General features: G+C 47.8%; 2 protein-coding genes across 2 annotated transcripts; both read left to right on the plus strand.

The window, feature by feature from the left end:
• The first annotated feature begins 1,417 nt into the window (after positions 1-1,417).
• On the plus strand, positions 1,418-4,159 carry LOC123398420 (transcription factor bHLH113-like). Its single transcript, XM_045092893.1, has 7 exons — positions 1,418-1,624; positions 1,719-2,201; positions 2,390-2,467; positions 2,630-2,695; positions 3,141-3,206; positions 3,459-3,530; positions 3,621-4,159. The coding sequence occupies exons 2-7, from the start codon at positions 1,734-1,736 to the stop codon at positions 3,831-3,833; spliced, it is 963 nt and encodes a 320-aa protein (XP_044948828.1). The 5' UTR covers positions 1,418-1,624; positions 1,719-1,733; the 3' UTR covers positions 3,834-4,159.
• An 8,222-nt stretch (positions 4,160-12,381) lies between these two features.
• Positions 12,382-13,858, plus strand: LOC123398421 (GDSL esterase/lipase At4g10955-like). Its single transcript, XM_045092894.1, has 2 exons — positions 12,382-12,647; positions 12,771-13,858. The coding sequence occupies exons 1-2, from the start codon at positions 12,562-12,564 to the stop codon at positions 13,750-13,752; spliced, it is 1,068 nt and encodes a 355-aa protein (XP_044948829.1). The 5' UTR covers positions 12,382-12,561; the 3' UTR covers positions 13,753-13,858.
• Positions 13,859-27,107: the final 13,249 nt, after the last annotated feature.

The following is a 27,107-nucleotide window of genomic DNA, read 5'->3' on the forward strand; positions in this document are numbered from 1 at the left end:
CATCGTAGCAAAACAAACATGCGAGTTAATCATCCAACATGTATCATACCATATTTTTTTCAAAAAAAACATGAATTAGGGTCCATATTAAGCATATTTCCTCAAACAACGTACCATCTTATGTAAGCTTACCAACTTTTTTGTTCAACAAACAACATAAACTTGATCCATATCATGTTCTTATTTCATTCTTATTGCAGAAGTTCGTCAACAAATGTCGCAAGCTGGTGGGACTGCTTGGGTGCGCTAGCTCTATTGATGCTTATGCTCCTACAACCCCGATGTGTAGCATCACTTCATCGAGTCATGCTGCCCCGTCGTCTTGGCTGGTTGAGGAGGACGAGGAGGAGGACTATGAGGAAGAAGGTGAAGCTGAAGAAGACAATGAGGAGGAAGAGGACGAGTACGGCGATGATGACGGACCTCAACCAACTCGGACAACCCAACTTGAGAAGAAGAATGTGCCGAAGAGGGATTGGGCAAGTCCATCCCCGTTTTAGAAACTGCGTCCTTGCCCCCGCAAGAAGAAGGCTAATGAGACTCGTTCAAAAAACAACGAGGACCGTACCTCCAAGAAGGAGAAAGTGAAGTTGCTGCCATTGAACTACTGCTTCTTAATGAAACTATTTATGTTGTCTTCGTGAAACTATTTGGTATTTGTTGAACTATTTGCTATGTGAAACTATTTGGTACTATTTGGATGTGTGTTATGTTTTTAGTTGAATTATTATTCATATCCAGGTGTTGTACATGTTATATTGTGTTGATCTATATATTTTATGTTTTTAAGTCAATAATATTGTTGTGGCAAAAAAATTAAACTAACACAATACAAGTTACATGCAAAAAATGCACTATGCTCACACCTATCACCAATTTTCCTCGCGGTAGAATATGTAACCCTATCGTTGAAAAAGTTTAATTTCAGGTTACAACACTGAAAACTAAAACAAGGCCTCCTACCATCAGAGGCGTCGACGATAGGTTGTCACAGCCTACCGCCCCCGGCGGTAGGTTATCTGCCAGGTCATCATTAGGCCGTTAGGCACACAGCTGATGTCGTTATCCTGCGGTCGATAACCCAGAAGGTAAGCTACATAACCCTACTACCATATCCCTTCACGATCAGATCTTAATTGTTTTAAATCGGGATCAGATCTGGCTAAACTTATCGAAAATTGTCAAAACACGAAATTTTGCGCGTGCAAGGCGGTACTACTCCTAAAGAAGAGACACTTTATACACGGGCAATGCATTGATTCTCCAAATCTTGGTTTGGTATGTGCTTCTGACAGGCCCTGTCCCGGCAGCCGGCACCACATCACAAAAGCCATCCTCGGTTGTACTTGTACACTGGCCTCGGCCCTCGGCCTCTACATAGAGAAACGAGAGAAGACAGCGACCATGGTCCACTCTCGCATTCAAAAGAAAAGAAAAGAAAAATAAACATCTCCGTCTCACTCGCCTCTCCCCACACTCCGAAGTGCAAGCGTTTTTAAGCTGGCGTGTATGCCCGGTCTCAACTCTGGGCGCGCACAGAGCTCCCAGAGCGCGGCAGCGGCGGAAGGCGCGAAACCTCTTTGACCACAGCCAAGCAGCAAGAAGACACCCAATAACCTTGTTGGTACGGCGCACCAATCTATCATCTCGATGAATCCTCTTCTTTTGTTCTCCCTTGTGCTCATAATCCCGTGCGTGTCTCGCTCGTGGTGTGCCAGTGCGGGCTGGAGATCATGGTGAAGGAAGAGGAGGTCATGGCGGAGGCCACAGGAGGAGGAGGGAGGGGGTACATGGACATGCTCGGCCTCGGGGAGGAGGCCATGGCCGACTACTTCCTCTGCCTGTCGCCGTCCACCTCCTCCTACCTCTCCTCCGCCGCCGCCTCCACGACGACCACCACCAGCGCCAGCGCTCATACGGTCGCTTCCCCAACCTGCGCCTCCTACCTGCACCCTCCTCCGGCGGCGCCGTACCACCACGTCCTGAGCTTCGGCGGCCGGGCGGAGCAGCAGTACCACGGCGGCGGCGACATCTTCGGGTTCCAGTACTACTACGGCGCCGGCGGTCCAGCGGCCACGGTGGCTGCCCCGCAGAAGTCCAGCCCGACCACCGACTGCTCCTCCTCCATCTCCTCCATGTCGTCCTCGCCCACGGCCACCGCCGTCTCGGCCATCTCCACCTCCAAGCCACAGCCCACCAAGGTGCGTCTACTGTCTGCGCCCAATGCAACGCTTTGTCGACCCTTTGCATTGTTGGTTGGTGTATCCGCCGTTTTCTTGCAAGATTAACATGGTCGACCGGCCGTTGCTGCAAGTTTCTTCGAGGTTTCTTGCACGATTATTAAGTTAACCGACCGAATGTTATCTTGGTTCTTGTTCTTCTTCTTCAGAAGAGAGGATCAAGAGGCAGCAGCGATCAGAGAAAGGCTGCTCCACCTGCCGCTTCTACAACAAACAAGAGGCCCAGGGTAAGTGCTTGTTTTCCCCACTGATAAATCGTCTCATCCGGCAGGCCAATTAAATCAAGGCATGATGATTAGCGCCCGGTTCTTGTGTTTTTGGGTGAAGAGTTCATCATCCGGTGAATTTTTTTTACTGTAGTAAAAAATTGGTTTGTTGTGCTTGTGCAGGCGAGGAAGGAGAGGCTCGGGGAGAGGATCCTGGCGCTGCAGCAGCTGGTTTCTCCGTTCGGGAAGGTAAGAAAGAAAAGAAAGGCAGTGAAAAAGGAGATCGCAAAAAGCTGGAAAGTCCTTTCGCTTTTGGCGATACGCTCCTCCTTTTTCATCTCTCTTTCTCCCTCCCTCTCTGCTGTACGTGCCTGCCTCGCTTGCCTTTCCATCCCGGTGCAACAGCTCAAACTGAAACTACCCGGGATGAAATCTGCATTTCTTGCTGTAAAAACGCACGCAGATCAACCAGCTGGTCAAAATAGCCACAGGCTCACACACACACACACGCATTGCTAAACATTTCATCACTGTAGTTTCCTCTTGCATGTTATGTTAGTAGGGTGGTGATAGTACAGTAATTAAGGCAGACTATGGATCATTGAAGCTGCTGTCTCTCCACTTTTTGACCCTTTGACTGCTGCTGCATTGACCCACCTAACCTGACCTGCCCTGCCCTGCCCTGCCGATGCAGACCGACACGGCCTCCGTCCTGCACGAGGCGCTCGGCTACATACGCTTCCTGCACGACCAGGTTCAGGTACGTACTCCACGCACCATTGTTAATAAAATCGCTGCCACAGCCGGCCGGCCCAGTCTAGGAGCAGTATACTGTACAGTCTACTCAACAGTGCCCGCTCTACGCTACGCATGCCGCGTACGTACGTACGTACGTGAAGCTATCGAGCTTAGCTAGGCCGTAGCTTTTGCAGTGCGTGTACGGTGTACCGGTTGCATCTGTGCCGCATGCATGCTAACACTGTCGTCGCTTTTCCTTCTTCCGTCTTGTCAGGTCCTCAGCTCGCCGTACATGCAGCGCCTGCCACCGCCACCCTCCTCCGCGCCGCCCGCCCGCCCAACCACGGTAAGCAAGTTTTACTAGGGCGCTCCGGGCCGTCGCCGTCTGGTTATGCGTGATCTGACGTGTGGTTTTATGTACTACGATGATGAGCAGGAGGAGCCGCGGGACCTGAGGAGCCGGGGGCTGTGCCTGGTGCCGGTGTCCTGCACCGACCACGTCGCCGGCGGCGGCGGCAACGGCGCCGACGTATGGTCATCGGTGCCGGCGATGGGGCTGCCCAAGGCGGAGACGGTGGAGGAGTACGCGGTGGCCGCTGGGATGCTTCGTGGGGATCGGGATCATCCTCCTACCAGGCAACTGGCCTAGCTGGGATGCTCCGGTTAAATTGCATCTTCAGCTTTTGGGATGCTCCGGTTAAATTGCATCTTCAGCTTTGGTTTACTCTAGACTCCAGGTAGACTCGTCAGGGTTAATCCGTTCCGTGGTAGGACTCCATGGTCTAGCTTCTTTTTGCCGTTCTTTTTGGAGGCGCTGTGTAAAAGGTGCAAGGGCCGTGACCGTGATCCGTGTAACCATGTATGTGTCCGGCACAAACGTGGCTCGAACCAAGTGTGCATACGCAGCGGTGTTTCCGACGTTTCTGTAGCGATGCTGCTCCAAATTCCAACTAGAGTAGAGCTTCAGCATGGAAAGACTCGTCAAGGTTGATGTGGCCGAGAGAAACTCACTTGGACACGATGCCACGAATGGCTCTGTGCTGTCACGACAGGCAGTGAATGGTAGTGCTTGTCCAAAGAATTGCGGACGGACGGCGGGCCTTGATATCTGTGTTTCACTTGTGGGCGCGTGGCTAGATGTCTAGACTAGAGTGAGTGTCTGTCCGTGTTGATGATGGATAGGGAAGCGGTGCGGCGACAGGCTCCGGTATCCGTGGTCTGCATCGGGGATACGCCCCGTCAGATCATGAATATGGTGTCTTGTTCCTGGTTTCATGCGGCTTGGAACCAGATCATGAATACGGTGTCTGGTTCCTGGTTTCTAAGAGCAAGACAGCAAGCACAATAGTATAGCCACCCGTTGGCTATAAACCATTGACACGTCATCTATAGCCTGTCTTATAGCTAAAATATACAATAATTCATTGTAAAAGTGTGCTACTTCTTTATTATATCGTCCATTTTTCATACTCATAAAATGTCTAGGAGCACGTGCTAGAGCTGGCTCTTAGCTAAGAGCCCGCTTAGAGCATGGTTAATAGTATAGCCAATTGCTGGCTATAAGCAGTCTTATAGCTCATCTTCTAGCTACCTTGTATAATAGGTAGCTATAAAAGAGTAATACTTTTATCATATATGACCCACCTTTCATTCTCACAAAGCACCTAGGAGCACGTGCTAGAGCTGGCTCTTCACGAAGAGCCCGCTTCCCTTCTCTCTACTCTTCTTTCTCATCCAACTCAGCAAAAATATAATATTTTAATCCTTACAGCCTGCTGACTGTACCTTATTGTACTTGCTCTTAGAGCAAGTAGGCGGGCTGTAAGACTTAAAATAATATATTTGTGATGAGTTGGAAGAGAGAGAAGAGAAGCGGGTTACAAACTAACAGCCGGCTGTAACACGTGCTCCTAGGCACTTTGTGAAAGAGGATGGTCGGCCTTGTATCAATAAAGTAACACTTATTTACATCTACCTATTGTACTTGTGGGTTATAAGTTTGGTTATAGATGACGTGTCAACATCATATAGCCAGCAGGGGCTGTACTATTAACCATGCTCTTACCTTCTTTCTCCTCTTCTCTTTCCTCTAACTAAACAAAAATATATTAGTTTATTCCTTATAGGCAGCTGACTCAGCTGTATTGTACTTGCTCTAAGAGCATGGTTAATACTCCCTCCGTCTCATTTTATAAGTCATCTTATGAAAATTAAATAGTCTTAAAACACTTAAGCACGATACATTAAGTTTTACCTTCTTTTTTATTTTTTGACATGAATAAATGAATCAACCAATAAAAGATATGGGAAGTGTATGTTTTTAATGATTTGAGACTAACTAGCACGACATGAAGTGGTCGATCTATTAATGCAATGATATTAATTAGTAAATTAACATTAATTTCTCTTGTTTTCCTCTCCATCTCCATCACAACCTAAGATGACCTATACACCGAGACGGAGGGAGTAGTATAATGCATTGATGCTAATCACATTAAATATATTAGCAACTAAAGTCTTCAATGCATAGACGGAAGAAGTACTAGTTAAATCTTCTTATTTAATGCTTTTGAAACTAAAATTATGCATGCGTTGGTGCATATCTTTCGTTTAATTATTTTGTCTAGGTTCACGCGATTGTTTCTTTCCGAATCACCATACTCATCTCTCTTCTATTAATTAGCTTGTCACATCAGATTTTTTGTCTATATGGCAGACTTAGCACATGTACAAGATAAAGCATTGAGAGTAGCCTAACCAACTGTCGGCTATAAAAAATTGCCATGTCACATACAGTCAACATAATAGCCAACACGTATAATAACAAGTTGTTAAGAAATACTTCCTTCGTCTTAAAATAAGTGTCTTAAGCTTAGTACAACTCTGTACTAGAGCTAGTACAAAGTTAAGACAATTATTTTAGGACAGAGGGAGTATTATTTTAGTAATACATGACAGACCATACATCCTCACATGTTTTTTGGAGTCCGTGCTATACTGTTAATCTATAAACCGCATCCCTTCTCTCTCATCCAACTCAATAAAATACAATAGTTTAATCATTTGTACTTGCTCTAATGTGCTGTAGCGAAGGCACACCAATGCTGGTCATTATAGATCGCGTATGATTTTCTGCATTAGGTTCCGTTAGACTCATGCGGGGTAAAAATATGTTGTCTGATAGCCTTTGTACTCTTTAGCACACGTAACATGAAACTCAAAGCATCTCTTACCTCTTAGCAAGACCCATTAGAAATGGTTGAATGGATCGTGAGCCAGATCGAACATAAGTAGTGAGTTCCGTTACATGAGGGTACAAGAGGGATGTCAGCTACTGTACATCATGCACATGCTATCTTCTCCTACTCCGCTAACCTTCTCTCTAATTCCTTTCAAATTCGGTTCTTTTGATCTACACAATGATACTTTAATTTGAGATAAGTTCTACACAAAAATAGGCACATAAATGTTATGATCACATTTAGAAGATCAGATTGTAGTTTCGTCCATCATATATCAATTCGTAGTTCCGTTGATCATAAATAATTAATTTCGTGTTCATGTTTGTACTACAGGAGTAACTATAGAAGTAACTATTTTGTAACAGTCCGAGACCGACGCTTCAGAAGATTCTCCTTTTATTCCGTTGCTGTCGTATTATTATTTTGTTTGCTGCATTCATCATCGCATCATGTGCATCATCAGCATCGCATCGGCACTCCGTTGCCGCCAGTTTTCAAACTTGCATCCGTTATTAGTTGCCAGTTCTTTCCGTATTCGTCGTTGACCGTTTCGAGACAAAAAACACCACGCACGCGCCCGCGGCATCGATAAATATTGTTTTTAAAAGTGCGTATAAAATATTCTCGGATTGGGTTGAAACTTGACGTGCGGTCTTAATATAGTGTAGGTGGACCGCGTGCCAAATATCATCGGAGTCCGTATGATACCCGAACGGTCGTCCGTAGCGGCACCGTCTTCGGTTTATCGTCGGACGTTTTTCGGGGTTTTAAATATCGTTGCCGGGTCGCCGTTTCCCCTTTCATGTCCGCCTAACCACTCTACACAGCCCAACAAGCCTACCTAACCCTACCCCATGTCCGGAGCCGCCCGATTGCGATCGAACGGCTCGAATCGGGCTGAAATATGCTAACCCTAACCCTACCCTATTTAAACACCTCCCCTTGCCTAATTTGGACACCCCTAACCCTAGCCTCGAAATCCGCCGCCGCCAACTTCCACCACAGCCAGCCAGCCAGCCACTCCCCACCACGGGCCCGCGAAGCCCATCGTCGGCCCTCCCTAGGCCTGAATCCGCCGCCGCCCAAGCCCCTACTCCCGTGCCTCCCTGCTCCCGCACCGCCCCTTGAGCCGCGCGCAGCAGCTCAACCGGCCAGCCGCACCCCTCCGCGCACCGCCTCCCCGGAGCCCCGCCGCCGGTGACCAGCATGGATGCCCCGTGCCCGAGCTCGTGCAAGCCGCCCGTCGCCGGAGCTCGCCTTGCCGGATTCCCCCTCTGAGCTGCTGGATCCGCCGGATCTCAGACCCTCTCTCCAGCCTCCGCCTTCGGCCGACCCCGCCGGCACCTTCCGCCGCCGGTGTGCCGTCGCATGGCGCCGTGACAAGCCCCCCCCAATGGTCGATCTGGATCGGGGATGCAGATCCATCCTGCCAGCCATCGTTGACCGCGTATGGGCCGCATCGTGCGTGAGGCCCAGCGTGCAGACGGCCCGCGTCGCCCTTCGGCCTGCTCCCGCCAAGTCCCCCAGCTAGGCCAGACCGAGCCGGCCCAGCTCGCCCTCCTCTCCAGCCGGCCCAAGAGGCCGAGGTGAGAGCCCGTGTCGTCCCTCTATTTCGTGCCTAGGCGCTTGGTTGTTATCCTGCGCCCACAGTTTCAGCCGGTGGACATTTTGCTTATCCCTGCGAATTTAATAAATCTCAGGAAAAAACTATATATTTCAAATGCCCGTAGATTTCTAACCGTGCGTCGGATCGTGACGAGTCATATATGTATCTTGTGTAATTTTTCGCGTAGAACAATATTTTGCAACTTGCAGACAAGTTTGGAATGGTTTGAACCACCGTTTGTTTAGATTTGTGTGCTGTCCTAATAGGTTATTATTTCTGTAGCTATTTTTGTGCGTGTCTGAATTGTTCAAATCCCGTAGGTAAAATGTCCATGTTGTTGCAATCCCCTCGCCATGTATTTTAGAAATAGTTGTCTCGTTGTTATCATGTAGGTGGCATCAATAGTTTGCTATGTCGTGTTTAGGACATATTCTCGCATATATGTGTGGCGTTAGTTTTATTTCGTAACCCCACATATTATATATTTTTTCGGGATAGAAAAATCCATAGAATTTAACTGTGCATTTAGTTTTGCCTTCTGAGTAAGTTTGCGTGCATGATATTTTGCCATGTTGTCCTTTTGTTTATTTTATGTGATTTATTCCGTGCGTGATATTAATTAGTTATGAACTAGAGATATGCTTTTGGATATGTAGGTTAGCCATTTGTATTTTTGGTTGCTTTAGAAATCCATGATTAGGTGTTGTTTGCTTGTCGTCAACATGCTAGAAAATAGTGCTGATTAGGAGATGCTGAAATATTTCGAAGTGTGAAATCTGTTATATTTTGTCGTTGTCTTTCCATGAGTTTTTCTAGTGATCTACAGCTCCTTTGGGGTTGGTGCAATGGAGTTATTTGTAGCCCTTAAGATTGTATATCGTGCTGTAAATTATCATGCCATTCTATGCCCTGTATCATATAGTTTGGTTGCTGTCAATATGTCTTCAGATCAAAAACTACACTGTCAAAACTGTTATTTTCTCTAAGTCTAAAACTGTGTGCATGATACCATTTTGTGAGTTCTTTTCCTAGTGTTCCATGCTTCCATGCTAGTTGTATTTAGTAGGGTGATATTGTGCAACTTTACCTCTACTGCCTCATGTCTTGTTTGAGCATTTAAGAATTATTTAGCTTGTTGTTTTATGGTGTAGAAAATGCCATGTTGCCGTTTTTGGTAGATTGTAGCTATTTCTTGTTTTGCTTGTAATTTTTGATCCGTGGCTCCGTTTTGAACATGTCACATACGAAACTTGCTTAGAATCTCGTATAGTTTCATATTATGTTGCTGCCTTCTTGGTTTGGAATGTTTGTGGCTATCACCTGCATACATATTGCATTCATGATATCATATCTTGCGGTGATCGTATCTTTTGAACCGTAGCTCCGTTTGCAATGGTCTCTACGTGTAAATTAATTGGAACGACGCGTAGAATCACGTGAACCTATTTATTTTGCTGTTTAACAAATACTAAAACATGAACATCTGGACAGAATTCTAATTTAACGTGTGGGGTCATCTCGGAGATGCTATATGTCGTTTCCGACCTTATTTAAAATGCCTAGATAGGTAGCTTAATTACGCTTCACCTATTGCCATGTTTAACCAACATTTAACATTGCTGTGTAAATAAACGGGAGTGAACTAGATAATTAAATGTGGAGTTTCGTCGATATGCAACTCGTTGCATATTGAACTTCACTTAATGTTTTGATTGTGTGAATTGTCATGTCATACCGTGCATAATTGAAACCGCTCATTCATCATTTGTGTTGTGCATCACGTGGTGAATATCGTGTGTTGATTCTTGTTTCCAGTTTGCTTTGTCTCGATAGAGTTCCGCAAGCGTGTGGGAATGTGAGGACCCGTTCGACAACGTCGGTTCGTCTGCTTCACGGAGTCGTTCTTCTTCCAAGCGGGGTTTCAGGCAAGATGATCATTTCCCTAGATACCATTAGTATCATTGACATGCAAGTTGTCTCGTTTCTTTCGCTATGTCTCATTGCCTATCACCTGGTAAATGTCAGCCTCTCCACATTGCCATGAAACCTTCAACCTATTCACAACCTAGCAAACCACTGATTGACTATGTTACCGCTTGGTTAACCATGTGTTAGCGTTGCTAGTTGCAGGTGCAGTTGCTTCCATGTGAATACATGGGTTCCTTGTTATATCACCATATAATTGCTATTTAATTTAATGGACCTATATACTTGGTAAAAGGTGGAAGGCTCGGCCTTTCTAGCCTGGTGTTTTGTTCCACCTTTGCCGCCTTAGCTTCGGCTACTGGTGTTATGTTCCATAATTGAGCGCTCCTAACACGATCGGGGTTGTTATGGGACCCCCTTGATAATTCGTTTTAGATTAAGACTAGTCTCGCAAGGCCCAACTTTGGTACTACATTTGCCTAATAACCTAATAAAAAGCATAGGGACTCGCCGGCGCCCGCGAATAATTAATCAACCCCCGGGCCAGTGCTCCTCATGAGTGTTGGTCCAAACTGGTAGACTATGAGGCCACCGCGGGGCAACCCGGGGTTTGGTTTTACTCCTAGTGTGACCCATCCGCCGTGTCCTGAGAACGAGATACGCGGCTCCTATCGGGATCGTCGACACGTCGGGCGGCCTTGTTGGATTAGTTTTACCTTCGACGAAATATCTTGTGCATCGGGATTCCGCTGATGCTTTGGGATTTCGCAGAGTTGATGTATTCCACTAAGGAATCCGAGGAGATTGCGGGCTTCGTGATCGAGGTTTCTATGCGGCTTGTGGTAATTTGTGATTGACTAGTTGGAGCAACCTGCAAGGTTAAATCTTTCAGAAAGCCGTGCCCGCGGTTATGTGGCAACTTGAAAACTTTGTTTAGCATCCGGTTCTAGAGAAGTTGAAGTAAACTTAATTAAAAACTTCCCAACTGTTTGTGTAACCGTGACTGTCTCTCTCGCGAGGTCCTTCTCCGACTGAGGACACGGTGCGGTTATGTCTGACGTAAGTAGGTGTTCGGGATCATTCATTTGATCATTGTTAGTTCACGTTCGATTATGCGTATGTCATTCCCCTCTTCATTCTCGTACTCATAAGTTAGCCACCTCAAATAAATGCTTAGTCGTTTGCTGCAGCCTCACCACTTAATCACACCTCATCCATTAAGTTTTGCTAGTCTTGATACCTTTGGAAATGAGATTGTTGAGTCCCCTATGGCTCACAGTTTACTACAACACGAGTTGCAGGTCCAGGTAAAGTGATATTAAGACGTGAGCGCGATGATTGTTCATTTGGAGTTCTTTTTCTTCTTCTTCATCGATCTAGGATGGGTTCCAGGCCGGCAGCGTGGGATAGCCAGGATGGACGTCGTTCTTTTATCGTTTGTTTCCGTTCGTAATCGGACCCTGCTCTTCTTTATGATGATTATGTATTGTGCTGATGTGACTCTGATGTAGCTTGTGGCGAGTGTAAGCCAATTCCATATACTCATCTTTTGAGTACATGTACTTGTAAAGATATTCATTTTTGCGAAACGACGAGATGCGCTTTTATCTCTGTCGAGGCCCTCGTGCCAAAATAAAGATATGATCGCATCTTGAATATTACAGTACTTCAATTCATTTGCACTATTTTCTTTCCTTAAAAACACGCAAGGCAGGTGTCATTTATGATCTCTATTCCTAAAGAGGCAGTACAGAGGTTGTTTAGTTCGTTTGCTAGCCTTCCTCCCAATCGACCGATCCACCTCGTCATCTCTTCCCCGATTTTTTGCACAAAACGTCACCCCATGTATATAGTTGCAATTTATTTATCTTTGGCCTTTGTTCTAACATACCCAATGAACCGATCATCTCACATATCTCGACCGACCCCCTCGTAACTTTTCTTTCATTGGCATAGAGATTCCCTACAAATGGAACGATGGAGAACGGGGATTTTTCTTATTTTGAAACTAACATGACATTTGACCTGATCTTGTTCATTGAAAGAATACGTCGTACGTACACTCCACTTGCCTTTTACTTTTTCCGGGGACTCCACTTGCCATTTGTCTGTTCTTTCATAAACACACAAGCCTCGTGTGTTTTGTGATAAGAGAAGAAGGGGAGCCATCACTGCACTTGGCTAATATGGTATGGTTCTGCGCGCAAGAGCGTGTCATGTCAGTGACTGGGTCAGTTACGATCGAGTTGACTTGCTATCTTCTCTCTTATTTTGCCAACAGTCGTGCGCCGGCTTCTTATTTTTCTTCTAATTAATAACGTGTAGACTTGTTCTGAGAAACCGTCATTCAGCAACTACGGAGTACTTGTAAACGGAGTATACATAAGCAAGTTTTCGCAGCAACTTCAGCACAATAAAAGCACTGAAGCTCAGTATTACAACCAAAACAAGCTCGGATCATAGCTAGCTTAGCTTCTTCCACCTCAAACCTCATAGCTAGCTAGCTCAGCTGGTTGTTGATCAATGCTAGCTTAGCTTCTCTTCTGCCACCTCAGACCTGCAGCTAGCTAGCTCGATCTCGATCAAGCGCAACATATTGACCGATGGATCCAAACACCCCCGATCGCTTCGACGCCGATGAGCTGAAGCATATCGTGCGCGCCGGTTCTTCTCCAGCGAAGATAGACTGGTACGTCGTTGGCCCGATTTAGTTTCTTCGGCCGCGCCAATCATTCATACTGGAGTAGTATATATTATAGGCATTGCATAGCCTGATCTGATTCTGATCTCTCCACATGTATCAATGTCACAGGGGCAACGAGGAGCACCGCCGTTGCATCGTCGCCTGCATGGTCAAAGGCGCTTACGTCCTCGAGAGCGACAGAGCGATGGGCAGGACAGAGGCGGCATCGCTGGCGCCGGCGTGGTGGGAGAGCTTTCACTTCCGCCTCCACGGTGAACTCACGGAGGACGCGGCCATATATGGTGCCATCTACGAGCACGTGCCCGGCCCCCGCCACCCATCCGCTCCGCTCTATGTCGTCGCCTTCAGGGGCACCATGCCCAATCACCCCGACTGGGCAGTGGTGATGAAAGACCTCTACCTTGACTTCAAAATAGTGATCAACAAACTGAAGAAACGCACGCGCTCCAAGCTAGCGTGCGGGGCAGTCGACGAGCTTATGGATGGCCAGGCCAGCCTAGGAAGCGCCGACGTCTGGCTCGCCGGGCACTCTCTCGGCGCTTCGCTGGCGCTGGACGTGGGGCGGGACATGATGGAGAAGCGGGAGCTCAACCTCCCGACCTTCCTCTTCAATCCGCCGCAGGTGTCACTGACAGCGGCGGTGAACTTTGTGAAGGCGCAGGACGTGGCCAAGAGGCACCTGCACTTCACGAGCTACTTCTTCAAGGCCGGTGCGGCGACGGTCTCGGGTTGCCACAGGGAGCGCATGGAGAAGCTGTTCGATCGGCTTTCCCCGTGGGTGCCGAATCTGTACCTGCACGACAAGGACTGGATCTGCCAAGGCTTCATCGACTACTTTGAGCTGCGGCAGCGGTTCCTGGACCGTTTTCCCCGTGTTGCAAGCAAGTCCATGACATTGTCGTACAGGGACATGCTCTGGCGCCTGCTTGGCAAGGACAAGGAGCGCCCGCACCTACTCCCATCGGCGATGCTGTGGAAGACCTCGCAAATCAGCCTCGGCGCGCACGGGCTCCAGCAGTGGTGGAAACCAAACGCCGAGCTCGGCTTGGGTGCCGGCACGCGTTATAGCTACCCTGTACCTGAAGCATAAACTAGCTACTTCTAGTTCTATAAACGCCCGCAAGGTGCCAGTTTATCATCCCAACTCTTTCTTGCAAAATTACAAGAGCTATAGTGACTTCTAGATTTTGTGGTAGTACCAGAACCATAAACTCTTTCTTGTAAAAATACAAGAAACTACTTCTAGTTCTATAAATGCAGGGAAGCCGCAAATTTAGCTATTACGAGTTGCAGATTTTGTGGTAGAATATGTTATCCTTCCCCAAACCGAGAAGCTACTAGCAATGGCGATGAGAGTTCGAGGTAGACGATGGTTGTTTTTGTGCAGCGCCCTGAACTGCTGCGTTTTCTGCTCACTTTATTCACCGATTAACTGGAAAAACGGATCAAGGACGACCCCCTCTACTGGATCGTGCCATCCTACGATCAGGGGTGTGCGCTCGCCGTGAACTACGGCCTCGGGATCGCACGTACTGCGTCCTCAGGCTTGACTGAACAAACGAACAACAGAAACACCGAAAGCTATGGAACTGACGAAACTGAATCCTATACCTGCGTCTAACCTGAACCTGAACCTGATCCTGTCGAGCTAGGTTATTTTGCTAACAATCTCCCCCTAAGCTAGCCGCGATAGATAGATCAAGCTTCAACCATGCCAATGCGCGCGCAGAGCTCCAGAAACCGCGTGCGCCCAAGTGATTTTATGAATATGTCTCCGAGCTGATCGCCAGTGGCGATGTGCTCAACCCGGATTCTTCCCTCCTCCACGCACCTCCGTATGAAGTGAAACCGAACATCGATATGCTTGCTTCGGTCGTGGAAGACGGGATTCTTGCACAGCTGGATGGTGGATTTATTGTCGATGAAGATGGTGGTGGCGCCGACATCCTCTTTCAGCAGGTCCCTCATGAGCCTGCTCAGCCAGATCGCCTGACAAGCCGCCGTTGTTGCGGCCACATACTCCGCCTCGCACGAGGACAGAGCCACAATCTTCTGCTTCTGGAACTGCCAAGTGATCGGAGCGCCTCCCGGGAAGAAGAGATTTCCCGACGTGCTTTTGTGATCGTCTATGTCCCCAGCCATATCCGAGTCGCTATATCCAACGATCTCGCCACCCCTTCCCTTGACATGCCTGCAACCAAGTTTGCGCGTGCCTGCTATGTAGCGTAGCAGATGCTTGACGTCTGCGAGATGCGTCGTGGTCGGCGCCTCCATGAACCGGCTCACGTACCCCACCGCATAAGTAATGTCCGGCCGTGTGTGGGTGAGGTAGTGAAGCCCTCCGATGATGCTGCGATAGACAATGGCGTCCATGTTGGGGAACGTCGCATGGGAAACAAAAATTTTCCTACGCGCACGAAGACCTATCATGGTGATGTCCATCTACGAGAGGGGATGAGTGATCTACGTACCCTTGTAGATCGTACAGCAGAAGCGTTAGAGAACGCGGTTGATGTAGTGGAACGTCCTCACGTCCCTCGATCCGCCCCGCGAACAATCCCGCGATCAGTCCCACGATCTAGTACCGAACGGACGGCACCTCCGCGTTCAGCACACGTGCAGCTCGACGATGATCTCGGCCTTCTTGATCCAGCAAGAGAGACGGAGAGGTAGAAGAGTTCTCCGGCAGCGTGACGGCGCTCCGGAGGTTGGTGATGATCTTGTCTCAGCAGGGCTCCGCCCGAGCTCCGCAGAAACGCGATCTAGAGGAAAAACTATGGAGGTATGTGGTCGGGCAGCCGTGAGAAAGTCGTCTCAAATCTGCCCTAAAAGCTCCATATATATAGGAGGAGGGAGGGGGACCTTGCCTTGGGGTCCAAGGGACCCTCAAGGGGTCTGCCGAGCCAAGGGGGGGGAGGACTCCCCCCCCAAACCGAGTTGGACTTGGTTTGGTGGGAGGAGTCCCCCTCCCTTCCCACTTCCTCCCTTTTTTTTTTCTTTTCCTTTGATTTCCTTTTCTTGGCGCATAGGCCCACTTGGGGCTGTCCCACCAGCCCACTAAGGGCTGGTGTGTCTCCCCAAAGCCTATGGGCTTCCCCGGGGTGGGTTGCCCCCCCGGTGAACTCCCAGAACCCATTTGTCATTCCCGGTACATTCCCGGTAACTCCGAAAACCTTCCGGTAATCAAATGAGGTCATCCTATATATCAATCTTCGTTTCCGGACCATTCCGGAAACCTCGTGACGTCCGTGATCTCATCCGGGACTCCGAACAACATTCGATAACCAACCATATAACTCAAATACGCATAAAACAACGTCGAACCTTAAGTGTGCAGACCCTGCGGGTTCGAGAACTATGTAGACATGACCTGAGAGACTCCTCGGTCAATATCCAATAGCGGGACCTGGATGCCCATATTGGATCCTACATATTCTACGAAGATCTTATCGTTTGAACCTCAGTGCCAAGGATTCGTATAATCCCGTATGTCATTCCCTTTGTCCTTCGGTATGTTACTTGCCCGAGATTCGATCGTCAGTATCCGCATACCTATTTCAATCTCCTTTACCGGCAAGTCTCTTTACTCGTTCCGTAATACAAGATCCCGCAACTTACACTAAGTCACATTGCTTGCAAGGCTTATGTGTGATGTTGTATTACCGAGTGGGCCCCGAGATACCTCTCCGTCATACGGAGTGACAAATCCCAGTCTTGATCCATACTAACTCAACTAACACCTTCGGAGATACCTGTAGAGCATCTTTATAGTCACCCAGTTACGTTGTGACGTTTGATACACACAAAGCATTCCTCCGGTGTCAGTGAGTTATATGATCTCATGGTCATAGGAATAAATACTTGACACGCAGAAAACAGTAGCAACAAAATGACACGATCAACATGCTACGTCTATTAGTTTGGGTCTAGTTCATCACGTGATTCTCCCAATGACGTGATCCAGTTATCAAGTAACAACACCTTGTTCATAATCAGAAGACACTGACTATCATCGATCAACTGGCTAGCCAACTAGAGGCATGCTAGGGACGGTGTTTCGTCTATGTATCCACACATGTAAATGAGTCTTCATTCAATACAATTATAGCATGGATAATAAACCATTATCTTGATACAGGAATTATAATAATAACTATACATTTATGATTGCCTCTAGGGCATAACTCCAACAGTCCACCCGCGGTTCAGGCCCTTCCTTGCTCAGCTTGAGACGCGGCTCCATGGGCACATGCACTGGGTTGCAGTCCGCCATGCCTGCCCGTGCCAGGAGCTCACCAGCGTACGCTGCTTGCGATAAAATGATCTCCCCGGCCTTCTGCTTTACCTCGATGCCCAGATAAAAGCTGAGCAGACCGAGATCACTCATGCGAAACTTGCCCATCATCTATGTCTTGAACCTGTGGATGGTCGTGGCATCACCGCCGGTGACGACGAGATCGTCGACGCACACACCGACCAGAAGGCGTCCTTGTCCCTCCCCTCGTGTATACATGGCGTGCTCCGACGGGCAGCTCGTGAACCCAAGCTGCTGCAGGGTACAATCCAGCTTAGCATTCCAAGCTCGTGGAGCCTGCCGCAACCCGTAGAGCGCCTTGTGAAGGCGGTACACCTTGTGCTCCTCTCCTCTCCATGTAAAACCAGGCGGTTTCTTGACGTAGACCTCTTCCTTGAGCTGGCTGTTGAGGAAGGCCGACTTGACGTCGAGATGATGCAGCTCCCAGCCGCGCTGAGCCGCCATGCCCACCATGACGCGCACTGAGTCCAGCCTCGCCACGGGCACGAATGCATCGTCGTAGTCTATGATCTCCTTCTGCACGAAGCCCCTTGCCACGAGCCTCGCCTCGTGCTTCATCACCACACCGGCGGCATCTTTCTTCTGCTTGAAAATCCACTTGAGCCCGATCGCCTGATGGCCGGCGGGCAGGTCGGTCAGCGTCCAAGTGTCGTTCGCTCCGATCGAGGCCAGTTCATCCAGCATGGCACGTCGCCAGCACTCGTGCGGCTCGACGTCGGCGAAGCTGAGTGGCTCCTCCTCAGCTAGCATGAGCTGTTCGACCATCTGTACTGGCTCGTTGTTCCTCTGAAGGATGTTGGAGATGCGGCGAAACCGGTGCCCGATGACGGGATCATCGCCGGCGTCGAAGAGATCTAGTTGCACCGTCGGCGGTGTGACGAACTCCACTCCCCCGGAGCGCCTTCCGGGGGCGCACTGCTGCCGGATGTGTCCGGCGTGGTTGCGGCTACAACAGTCTGAGGTTCTGCTGGTGATAGTGGCAACCTGGCAGCGGCCTTCGGCGTGGCTGGTGGTGCTCCCGCGTCCTCTACGCCGCTCGCGTCCCCTGCCGTGTCGGGCATCCTCTGTGCTGTGGTGATGGGAGGAAGCTCGTTATGGATAGCGAGCGGCTCGGCGTTGTGCTCATCGTCGGCGCTGCAATCCCAGCTTGCTGCCTCATCAAACACCACGTCTCGCGACGCATAGACACACTTGGTCATGGGATCGTATACCCTGTACGCTTTTGAGCCCTCCTCGTAGCCGATGAAGACCATCTTCGTGCTGCGGTCGTCGACCTTCTTCAGCCCGGGCCGCGTGTTCTTGACGTAGGCGATGCAGCCAAAGACGCGCAGGTAGTTGATAACCCACAAGTGTAGGGGATCGCAACAGTTTTCGAGGGTAGAGTATTCAACCCAAATTTATTGATTCGACACAAGGGGAAGCGAAAGAATATTCTCAAGTATTAGCAGCTAAGTTGTCAATTCAACCACACCTGAAAGATTAGTGTCTGCAAGCAAAGTATCAGTAGCAAAGTGGTATGATAGCAACGGTGCCAGAAAGTGGTCTGTTGACGACAGACTATCCCTGACTTGTTGTATCAATGGCGCCAGTAAAGTGTTGCAACAGGTAACAGCAAAGTAGCAAGTAACAACAATAGTGACAACAGTAGCAAGGAATAGCAGTAGTAATAGCAGCAGCAAGTAACAACAGTAGCGGCAAAGTAACGTAGCAAGGACCAGTAGTAAAAGACTCGTAGAGAGTGGATCGGTGATGGATAATTATGCCGGATGTGATTCATCATGTAACAGTTATAACACGGAGAGATAAGTAACTAGCTCCCGTCCGTCAATCTAATGTAGGCATGTATTCCGTATGTAGTCATACGTGCTTAGGGAAAAGAACTTGCATGGCATCTATTGTCCACCCCTCCCGTGGTAGCGGGGTCCTAATGGAAACTACGGGATATTAAGGTTCTCCTTTTAATAAAGAACCGGACCAACGCATTAACACTTGGTGAATACATGAACTCCTCATACTATGGTCATCTCCGGGAGTGGTTCCGACTATTGTCACTCCGGGGTTGCCGGGTCATAACACATAGTAGGTGACTACAACTTGCAAGATAGGATCTAAAAACACATATATTGGTGACAACATAATAGGTTCATATCTGAAATCATGGCACTCGGGCCCTAGTGACAAGCATTAAGCATGGCAAAGTAGTAGCAACATCAATCTCAGAACATAGTGGATACTAGGGATCAATCCCCGTCAAAACTAACTCGATTACATGATAGATCTCATCCAACTCATCACCGTCCAGCAAGCCTACGATGAGATTACTCACGAACGGTGAAGAGCATCATGGAATTGGCGATGGAGGAAGGTTGATGATGACGATGGCGATGGTTTTCCCTCTCCGGAGCCTAGAACGGACTCCAGATCTTCCCTCCAGATGAAGAACAGGAGGTGGCGGCGCCTCCGTATCGTAAAACGTGATGAATCCTTCTCTCTGATTTTTTCCGGGCGAAACGGAATATATAGAGCTGAGTTTGGAGGCGGTGGAGCTCTGTGGGCTCCACAAGCCTGGTTGGTGCGGCCTGGGGGGTGGCCGCGACCAGTGGGATTGTGGCCCACTGGCTCACCCCCTCCGGTGGATCTTTGCGCAGGTATTTTTCATTAATTCCAGAAAAATTCTCCTAAATTTTCAGGTCATTCCGAGAACTTTTATTTCTGCACAAAAACAACACCATGGCAATTCTGCTGAAAACAGCGTTAGTCCGGGTTAGTTCCATTCAAATCATGCAAATTAGAGTCCAAAACAAGGGCAAAAGAGTTCGGAAAAGTAGATACGACGGAGACGTATCAACTCCCCCAAGCTTAAAGCCTTGCTTGTCCGCAAGCAATTCAGTTGACAAACTGAAAGAGACAAAAGAAAAACTTTGACGAACTCTGTTTGATCTTGTTGTTGCAACTATGTCTAACTCATAACCAGAATTTCAGCAAGATCACAAGCAAACCACATAAGCAAATGACATCTAGGTCTCACGGTAAACTCATATCAATGGCATAATCAGCTGGCGAGCAAATAATAATAAGCCTCAAATGTCAACACTTCAATCAAAACAACATGAAGCAGTACGAATATATGGTATCTCGCTAGCTCTTTCTGAGACCGGAAAACATAAATGCAGAGCACCTTCAAAGACCAAGGACTGACTAAACATTGTAATTCAAGGCAATGAAGATCCAGTCACAGTCATACTCAATACAGTTAAAAGCAAAGCATAAAAATGACATAGGTGCTCTATGATTGGTGCTTTTATAAGAGGAGGATGACTCAACAGGAACATAAATAGACAGACCCTTCGCAGAGGGAAGCATTGATTTGCAGAGGTGCCAGAGCTCAAGCTTTGAAAACAGAGATAATAATTTTGGGTGGCATTTCTCATTATCAACGCAATGACTAAGAGTTCTCAACATCTTCCACGCTACACATGCTATAGGCGGTTCCCAAACAGAAAAGTAAAGTTTTGACTCCCCCACCACCAATCGATCACACTCCACGGCTAGCCGAATCCTCGGGTACCGTCCATACCAACATCAATCCAGGGGGAGTTTTTTTTGCAATTATCTTTTCGATTTGAGCATGGAACTGAGAATTCCAATTATCGGCCCCTTTCTCGTGAATGATAGTGAATAAACACATATCGAGGATAACACGCCTAGCATGGAAGATACTGATAGCCCCCTGTCACCACATGAGCGGTTCGGGCACGCAAAACAGATTATTTCTTGATGGTTTAGAGAGTGGCACATGCAAATTTACTTGGAACGACAGGTAGATACCGCACATAGGTAGGTATGGTGGACTCATATGGAACAACTTTGGGTTTATGGGGGTGGATGCACAAGCAGTATTCTCGCTTAGTACAAGTGAAGGCTAGCAAAAGACTGGGAAGCGACCAACTAGAGAGCGACAACAGTCATCGAAATGCATCAGGATCACCCTTTGGTGGGGGTGGATCCCCAAGCAGTTCAATAGGCAAGTTATTCTTAAGAATGGGATATTGTTCTAAGACAACTCTATCTATATCATCCCTTTCATCCATATGCATATCATTTTCATGCTCAAGCAAGTATTGCTCTAATGGATCAGTAGGAGGCACGGCAATAGACGCTAAGGCAATAGTTTCATCCTTACTAGGCAACTCTTTTTCATGAGGTTATCTATCAAACTTGGAGAAATTGAACTCATGTGACACACCTTCAAAACCAACAGTGACAGTTTGCTTCTCACAGTCAATATGAGCATTGAAAGTATTGAGAAAAGGTCTGCCAAATATGATGGGACAAAAGCTATCTTGTGCGGTAGCAAGAACGAGGAAATTAGCAGGATACTTCGTTTTATCGCACAAGACTTCAACATCCCTAACAATTCCCACAGGGCAGATAGTATCTCTATTGGCAAGCTGAATAGTGACATCAATAGGCTCTATCTCAACAGGTGCAATCTCATCTTTGATTTCATCATATAAGGATTGAGGTATTGCACTAACACTAGCACCCAGATCACATAAACCATGATAACAATGATCTCCTATCTTAACATAAACAACAGGCGTGCCAACAACATGCCTATGTTTGTCTCTAGCGTGAGGTTTAGCAATTCTAGCAACATATTCATAGAAGTGAATATTTTGTCTCTCAACATCGTCGGACAGAAGATCTTTGATAATAGGTTCAACTCTAATTTGCTCAGTGGGTGTGGGTGTTCTAATGTAGCCTCTACGTATCACAGTTGAAGCTTTAGAATGATCCTTTATCCTAACAGGGAAAGGTGGTTTCTCAATGTAAGCACTGGGAACAATAGGATCATTATAGGCAATGACGTTCTCTTCAACTGGATTGGGTTTAACTACATTGACTTCTAAAGGAGGATGATATTTAAACCACTTCTCTTTGGGGAGATCAATATGAGCAGCAAATGATTCACACAATGAAGCTACTATCTCAGAGTCAAGTCCATACTTAGCACTAAAATCACTAAAGGTATCTGTTTCAACAAAGGATTTAACGCAATCAAACTTGAAATTCATACCTAACTCCTTACCTTCTTCAAGCTCCCAATCTTCAGAGTTGCGTTTAATTATATCCAATAAATTCCATCTGAAGTCAATATGTCTCTTCATAAAAGAACCGGTACAAGAAGTGTCAAGCATGGTGCGATCATCATGAGAAAGCCGAGCATAGAAGTTCTGAATGATAATTTCTCTCGAGAGCTCATGGTTGGGGAATGAATATAACATTGATTTAAGACTCCCCCAAGCTTGAGCGATGCTTTTTCTGTCATGAGGCCAAAAATTATAAACATAATTCCGATCACGATGTACTAAATGCATAGGATAAAACTTTTGATGAAATTCCAATTTCAACCGATTGTAGTTCCATGATCCAGTACCATCACATAGCCTATACCATGTCAACACCTTATCCTTCAAAGATAAAGGAAAGACCTTCTTCTTGACCTCATCCTCTGGCAAACCTGCAAGCTTAAATAAACCACAAACTTCATCTACATAGATTAGATGCAAGTCTAGATGTGATGTTCCATCTCGTGTAAAAAGGATTAGTCAGCAGTTTCTCAAGCATACCCGAAGGAAATTCAAAGCCAATATTCTCAGTAGGTGCAGCAGGTTGATGAGCAACTCTTTGTGCTTCCGTTTGAGGTGAATATACCCCGAACAAGCCCCTCAAAGGATTAGTTTCCATAGTGACAAGTGACAAGAAATTTCAGCCCACTATATGAATGTTTCCTTACCAAGTTCCACTTACCAGAGGCGCTTCACTCCCCGGCAACGGCGCCGGAAAAGAGTCTTGATGACCCACAAGTATAGGGGATCTATCGTAGTCCTTTCGATAAGTAAGAGTGTCGAACCCAACGAGGAGCAGAAGTATCTGACAAGTGGTTTTCAGCAAGGTAATATCTGCAAGCACTGAAATTATCGGTAACAAGTAGTGGTGTGGTGAGATGATTCATAGCAAGCAACAAGTAACAAAGGTAGCAACGGTGCAGCAAAGTGGCCCAATCCCTCTTGTAGCAAGGGACAAGCCTGGACAAAGTCTTATAGGAGGAAAAACGCTCCCGAGGACACACGAGAATTTCTATCATGCTAGTTTTCATCATGTTCATATGATTCCCGTTCGTTACTTTGATAGTTTGATATGTGGGTGGAACAACGCTTGGGTACTGCCCTTACTTGGACAAGCATCCCACTTATGATTAACCCCTCTCGCAAGCATCCGCAACTACGAAATAAGAATCAAGACAAAGTCTAACCATAGCATTAAACTAGTGGATCCAAATCAGCCCCTTACAAAGCAACACATAAACTAGGGTTTAAGCTTCTGTCACTCTAGAAACCCATCATCTACTTACTACTTCCCAATGCCTTCCTCTAGGCCCAAATAATGGTGAAGTGTTATGTAGTCGACGTTCACATAACACCACTAGAGGAAAAACAACATACAACACATCAAAATATCGAACGAATACCAAATTCACATGACTACTATTAGCATGACTTATCCCATGTCCTCGGGAACAAAAGTAACTACTCACAAAGCATAATCATATTCATGACTAGAGAGGTAATGAGTAGCATCAAGGATCTGAACATAAACTCTTCCACCAAATAATCCAACTAGCATCAACTACAAATAATAATTAACACTACTGGCAACCTTATAAGTACCAATCGGAGTCGGGAGACGGAGATTGGTTACAAGAGATGAACTAGGGTTTGGAGATGAGGTGGTGCTGATGAAGATGTTGATGGTGATGAGTCCCCTCCGATGAGAGGAGTGTTGGTGATGACGATGGCGACGATTTCCCCCTCCGGGAGGGAAGTTTCCCCGGCAGGATCGTCCTGCCGGAGCTCTAGATTGGTTATGCTCAAGTTCCGCCTCGTGGCGGCGGCGAATCCTAGAAAAAGCTTCCTCTCGATTTTTTCCGGACGAAACCCTTCATATAGCAGAAGACCGGGGGGGGGCAGAGGGCCATATGGGTGCCCACAAGCCCCCTAGGCGCGTCCAGGGGGGTGGTTGCGCCTAGCAGGCTTGTGGCCACCTGCTGGTCTTCGGCCCAGTTATTTTTATAAATCCTGAAAAAAAATCCTCGTTAATTTTTACGGCGTTTGGAATTGCGCAGAATAGGTGTCTCAACTTTGCTCCAATTTCAGGCCAGAATTCCAGCTGCCGGCATTCTCCCTCTTCAAGTAAACCTTGCAAAATAAGAGAGAAAAGGCATAAGTATTGTAGCGTGAAGTGAAATAACAACCCAAAAAGCAATAAATATTAACATGAAAGCATGATGCAAAATGGATGTATCACATACATCCTGAGAAGAGAACTCTCTCAAGATGAAGCCAAAGCCAAGCAGATTGTGTGTAGGTCGAAAGCTTTTACTGTGATGGGCGATCTGCTGTACAGAGAAAGTGTTACCGACGTAGCTCAACGCTGCATCTCCCCTGAGGAGGGCCAACTGATTCTGGAAGAAATCCACTCGGGGACCTGTGGTCATCATGCGTACTCTCGGACCATTGTTGCCAAAGCATACCAAGCTGGGTTCTTCTCGTCAGTCACTCGGATTGACTTCAAACACTTAAATTCACTCGGACATGCTTCGCAGCAGAAACGATCAAGGTGAATGACGAAGATTTCAGTCGACACGAAGTTCTATCAAACCCAGAAGTATGTTCAACATCAATATGGCTCGACAGAATCCGCATCGACCCCTTCCTCACTCGAACCCTGATGCATTCGGGGGCTAATGATGGGGTTATGTACCTAGGATAGGGTCACAGGCCTGACCTAAGTGTCCTATCTAAGGGTACCTCATTATTAGCTGGAGGATCACAAAGAAGATTCCGACTGGATGGTCATGGCATCCAAAAAGTCACTCGGTAAGATGTCACTCGAAAGATATTCCTGTTCACTCGACAACCAACTTCCACTCGGAAGACACCAGTCGATCCAAAAGACCAGAAGTCACCTCCAAGGAGGCCAACGGGCGAGCGCTCAGCTGATGGTCATGAATAGCATTTATTATATACATACGTTATCAGTAACGTACACCTTTAAACCTTATTGATCGGACTCTTAGATGTTGGGGCCTTGATGAGGGGTGGCGCACTCTATATAAGCCACCCATCACCTCTGGCACAAGGGTTCGCACCCTTTGTAACACACATTCCACACCACAAGAGCTCTCGAGCACTCAGACATAGGGATGTTACCTCTACGAGAGGGGCCTGAACTCATACATCTTGCGTACAAGCATGCCGTCGCAAGGACTCTTTCCTCTTCATTCGTACCCTACACCTCTACTGTCTATTCCCACGACAGCTGCAGCAGGTGGAGATGGGGAACCTCTTTTGAGCCAAATTGCATACACACGGGGATCATTTCACACGGCGATCTTCACCTTCAACCAAGCCACAGGTCGTCAAGGTGTGCGTGCGCGCGTGCGACGAGCTCACGATTCATCGACGATTCGCTTGCATTCTTGATCGGTATATTAACGTGTATTTAATTTCCTGGAAGATCAGTATATGGTACGATTACAGTTTTTAAATAAGGTTTTCACATTTTATATTATAAAACAACGAACATTGATCATAAGGTAATTGCTTGAACAAACATTACATCAAACCCAAGAAAAAAATGAATGCCAACAACGGCAGCTGGGTAAGCACAGAAGATCCGTCATTGTTGCGCCCTTCATCAGCGTCCACGCACGCGTCATGGCACCCGACCACCGCGTACCAAGCAACACCTTAAAAAAATGCGACGCCAACGACACTGCTGCCTGAACACGTCCTAGGGTTTCTCCCGGCACGCGAAAGGGAGCGGGGGATGGGTAGCACCGACGCCCTTCAGGAAGGAATGGCGGCACCCTCATGCGTTACCGCGTTGGAGCCGGATGAACCGGCAAGGATTTCTCCTGCACCCGAAGCCCTGCCACCCACTCGAACCGGAGCCATTCAACCATCTTGCCACCCGCAAACACGCACCACCACAGTCTTGGACCATCCACGCCGCCCCGCAACGAACACCACAATGAGGTCGAGAGAACAGAGGCAAAGAGCGTCGAGAGGCAAGCACGGAAGCACCGGAGCCGCACGGGAGGGAGACGCCTCCACCGCCATTGCGTCGGAGGCTCGTGCCTCCAGCAACAATGCGGACTACCAACCCAAAGCCACAGCCCCGGCCGCCGCGCTGCTGTACGCCGACAGCCGAGCTGCCACCCTCACTAGCCCGACGCACAACCGCAGCCTCCCGACAACCATGACAACGCCACGCCCTGTCACCGGCTGCCTAGACCCAGAAGGGGGGCAAAGGGGCCATATCTGAGCCTAGCGGGCGCCGCCGCATCACCTCGTCGCCAACGACGACGCTACCGTCTAGAGTCCGTCCCCGATAGCACCAGAAACATCCATCGTCGCCTAGGGGCATCGCCCGGAGCTGCACCGCCCCGCGTCGAAGGAACACTAGGAGGGGAAAGGCTAGGGGTAGCCGTCACCAGCGTCGCCAGTGCCGACGGTAAGGAGAGGGAGGTGAGAGGGGGGAGTTCGAGGGAGGTGCGGGGCGCGGCCGGTCCGTGTCACACTCCAATCAACCTATAAAACCTTCGAGAGACTCACATTACGATTGCTTGCTGGTGTAAGTGCATATTTTGCGGTTTTTGGCTGAGCTGATTCTTGTAATCATGTTCACAACTCACAAGCGATCAAGAGGGCTGAGGCAACCATCACAGAAAGGCTTCAGGACCTACCGCTGCTACAAACAATAGGCCAGTGCTTTTTAACTACTCCCTCAGTATTACTATTAAAAATCGACTCGGACTAATAAGATCTAGGACACTGTTAGTTCCGATTCTTTTTAAAACAAGTTCATAAGTAAGAAACGAGACTTTCCACTTCATCAGGAGGCAGAATATGACGACGAATGCACCACATCACCAGTGCAGAGTAAACAAACCGCTGCGAACCCAATCCGCCCGGTGGCAGAGTGATCAACGAGTCAACGGAAGGATCCCCAGATGGCCAGATTGCAAGCCCCGGGAAATTGTCTAGCGAGATGAGCGAGCT

This window comes from Hordeum vulgare, chromosome 5H (genome assembly GCF_904849725.1).
Source record: "Hordeum vulgare subsp. vulgare chromosome 5H, MorexV3_pseudomolecules_assembly, whole genome shotgun sequence".
In the NCBI taxonomy this organism is placed as follows: domain Eukaryota; kingdom Viridiplantae; phylum Streptophyta; class Magnoliopsida; order Poales; family Poaceae; genus Hordeum; species Hordeum vulgare.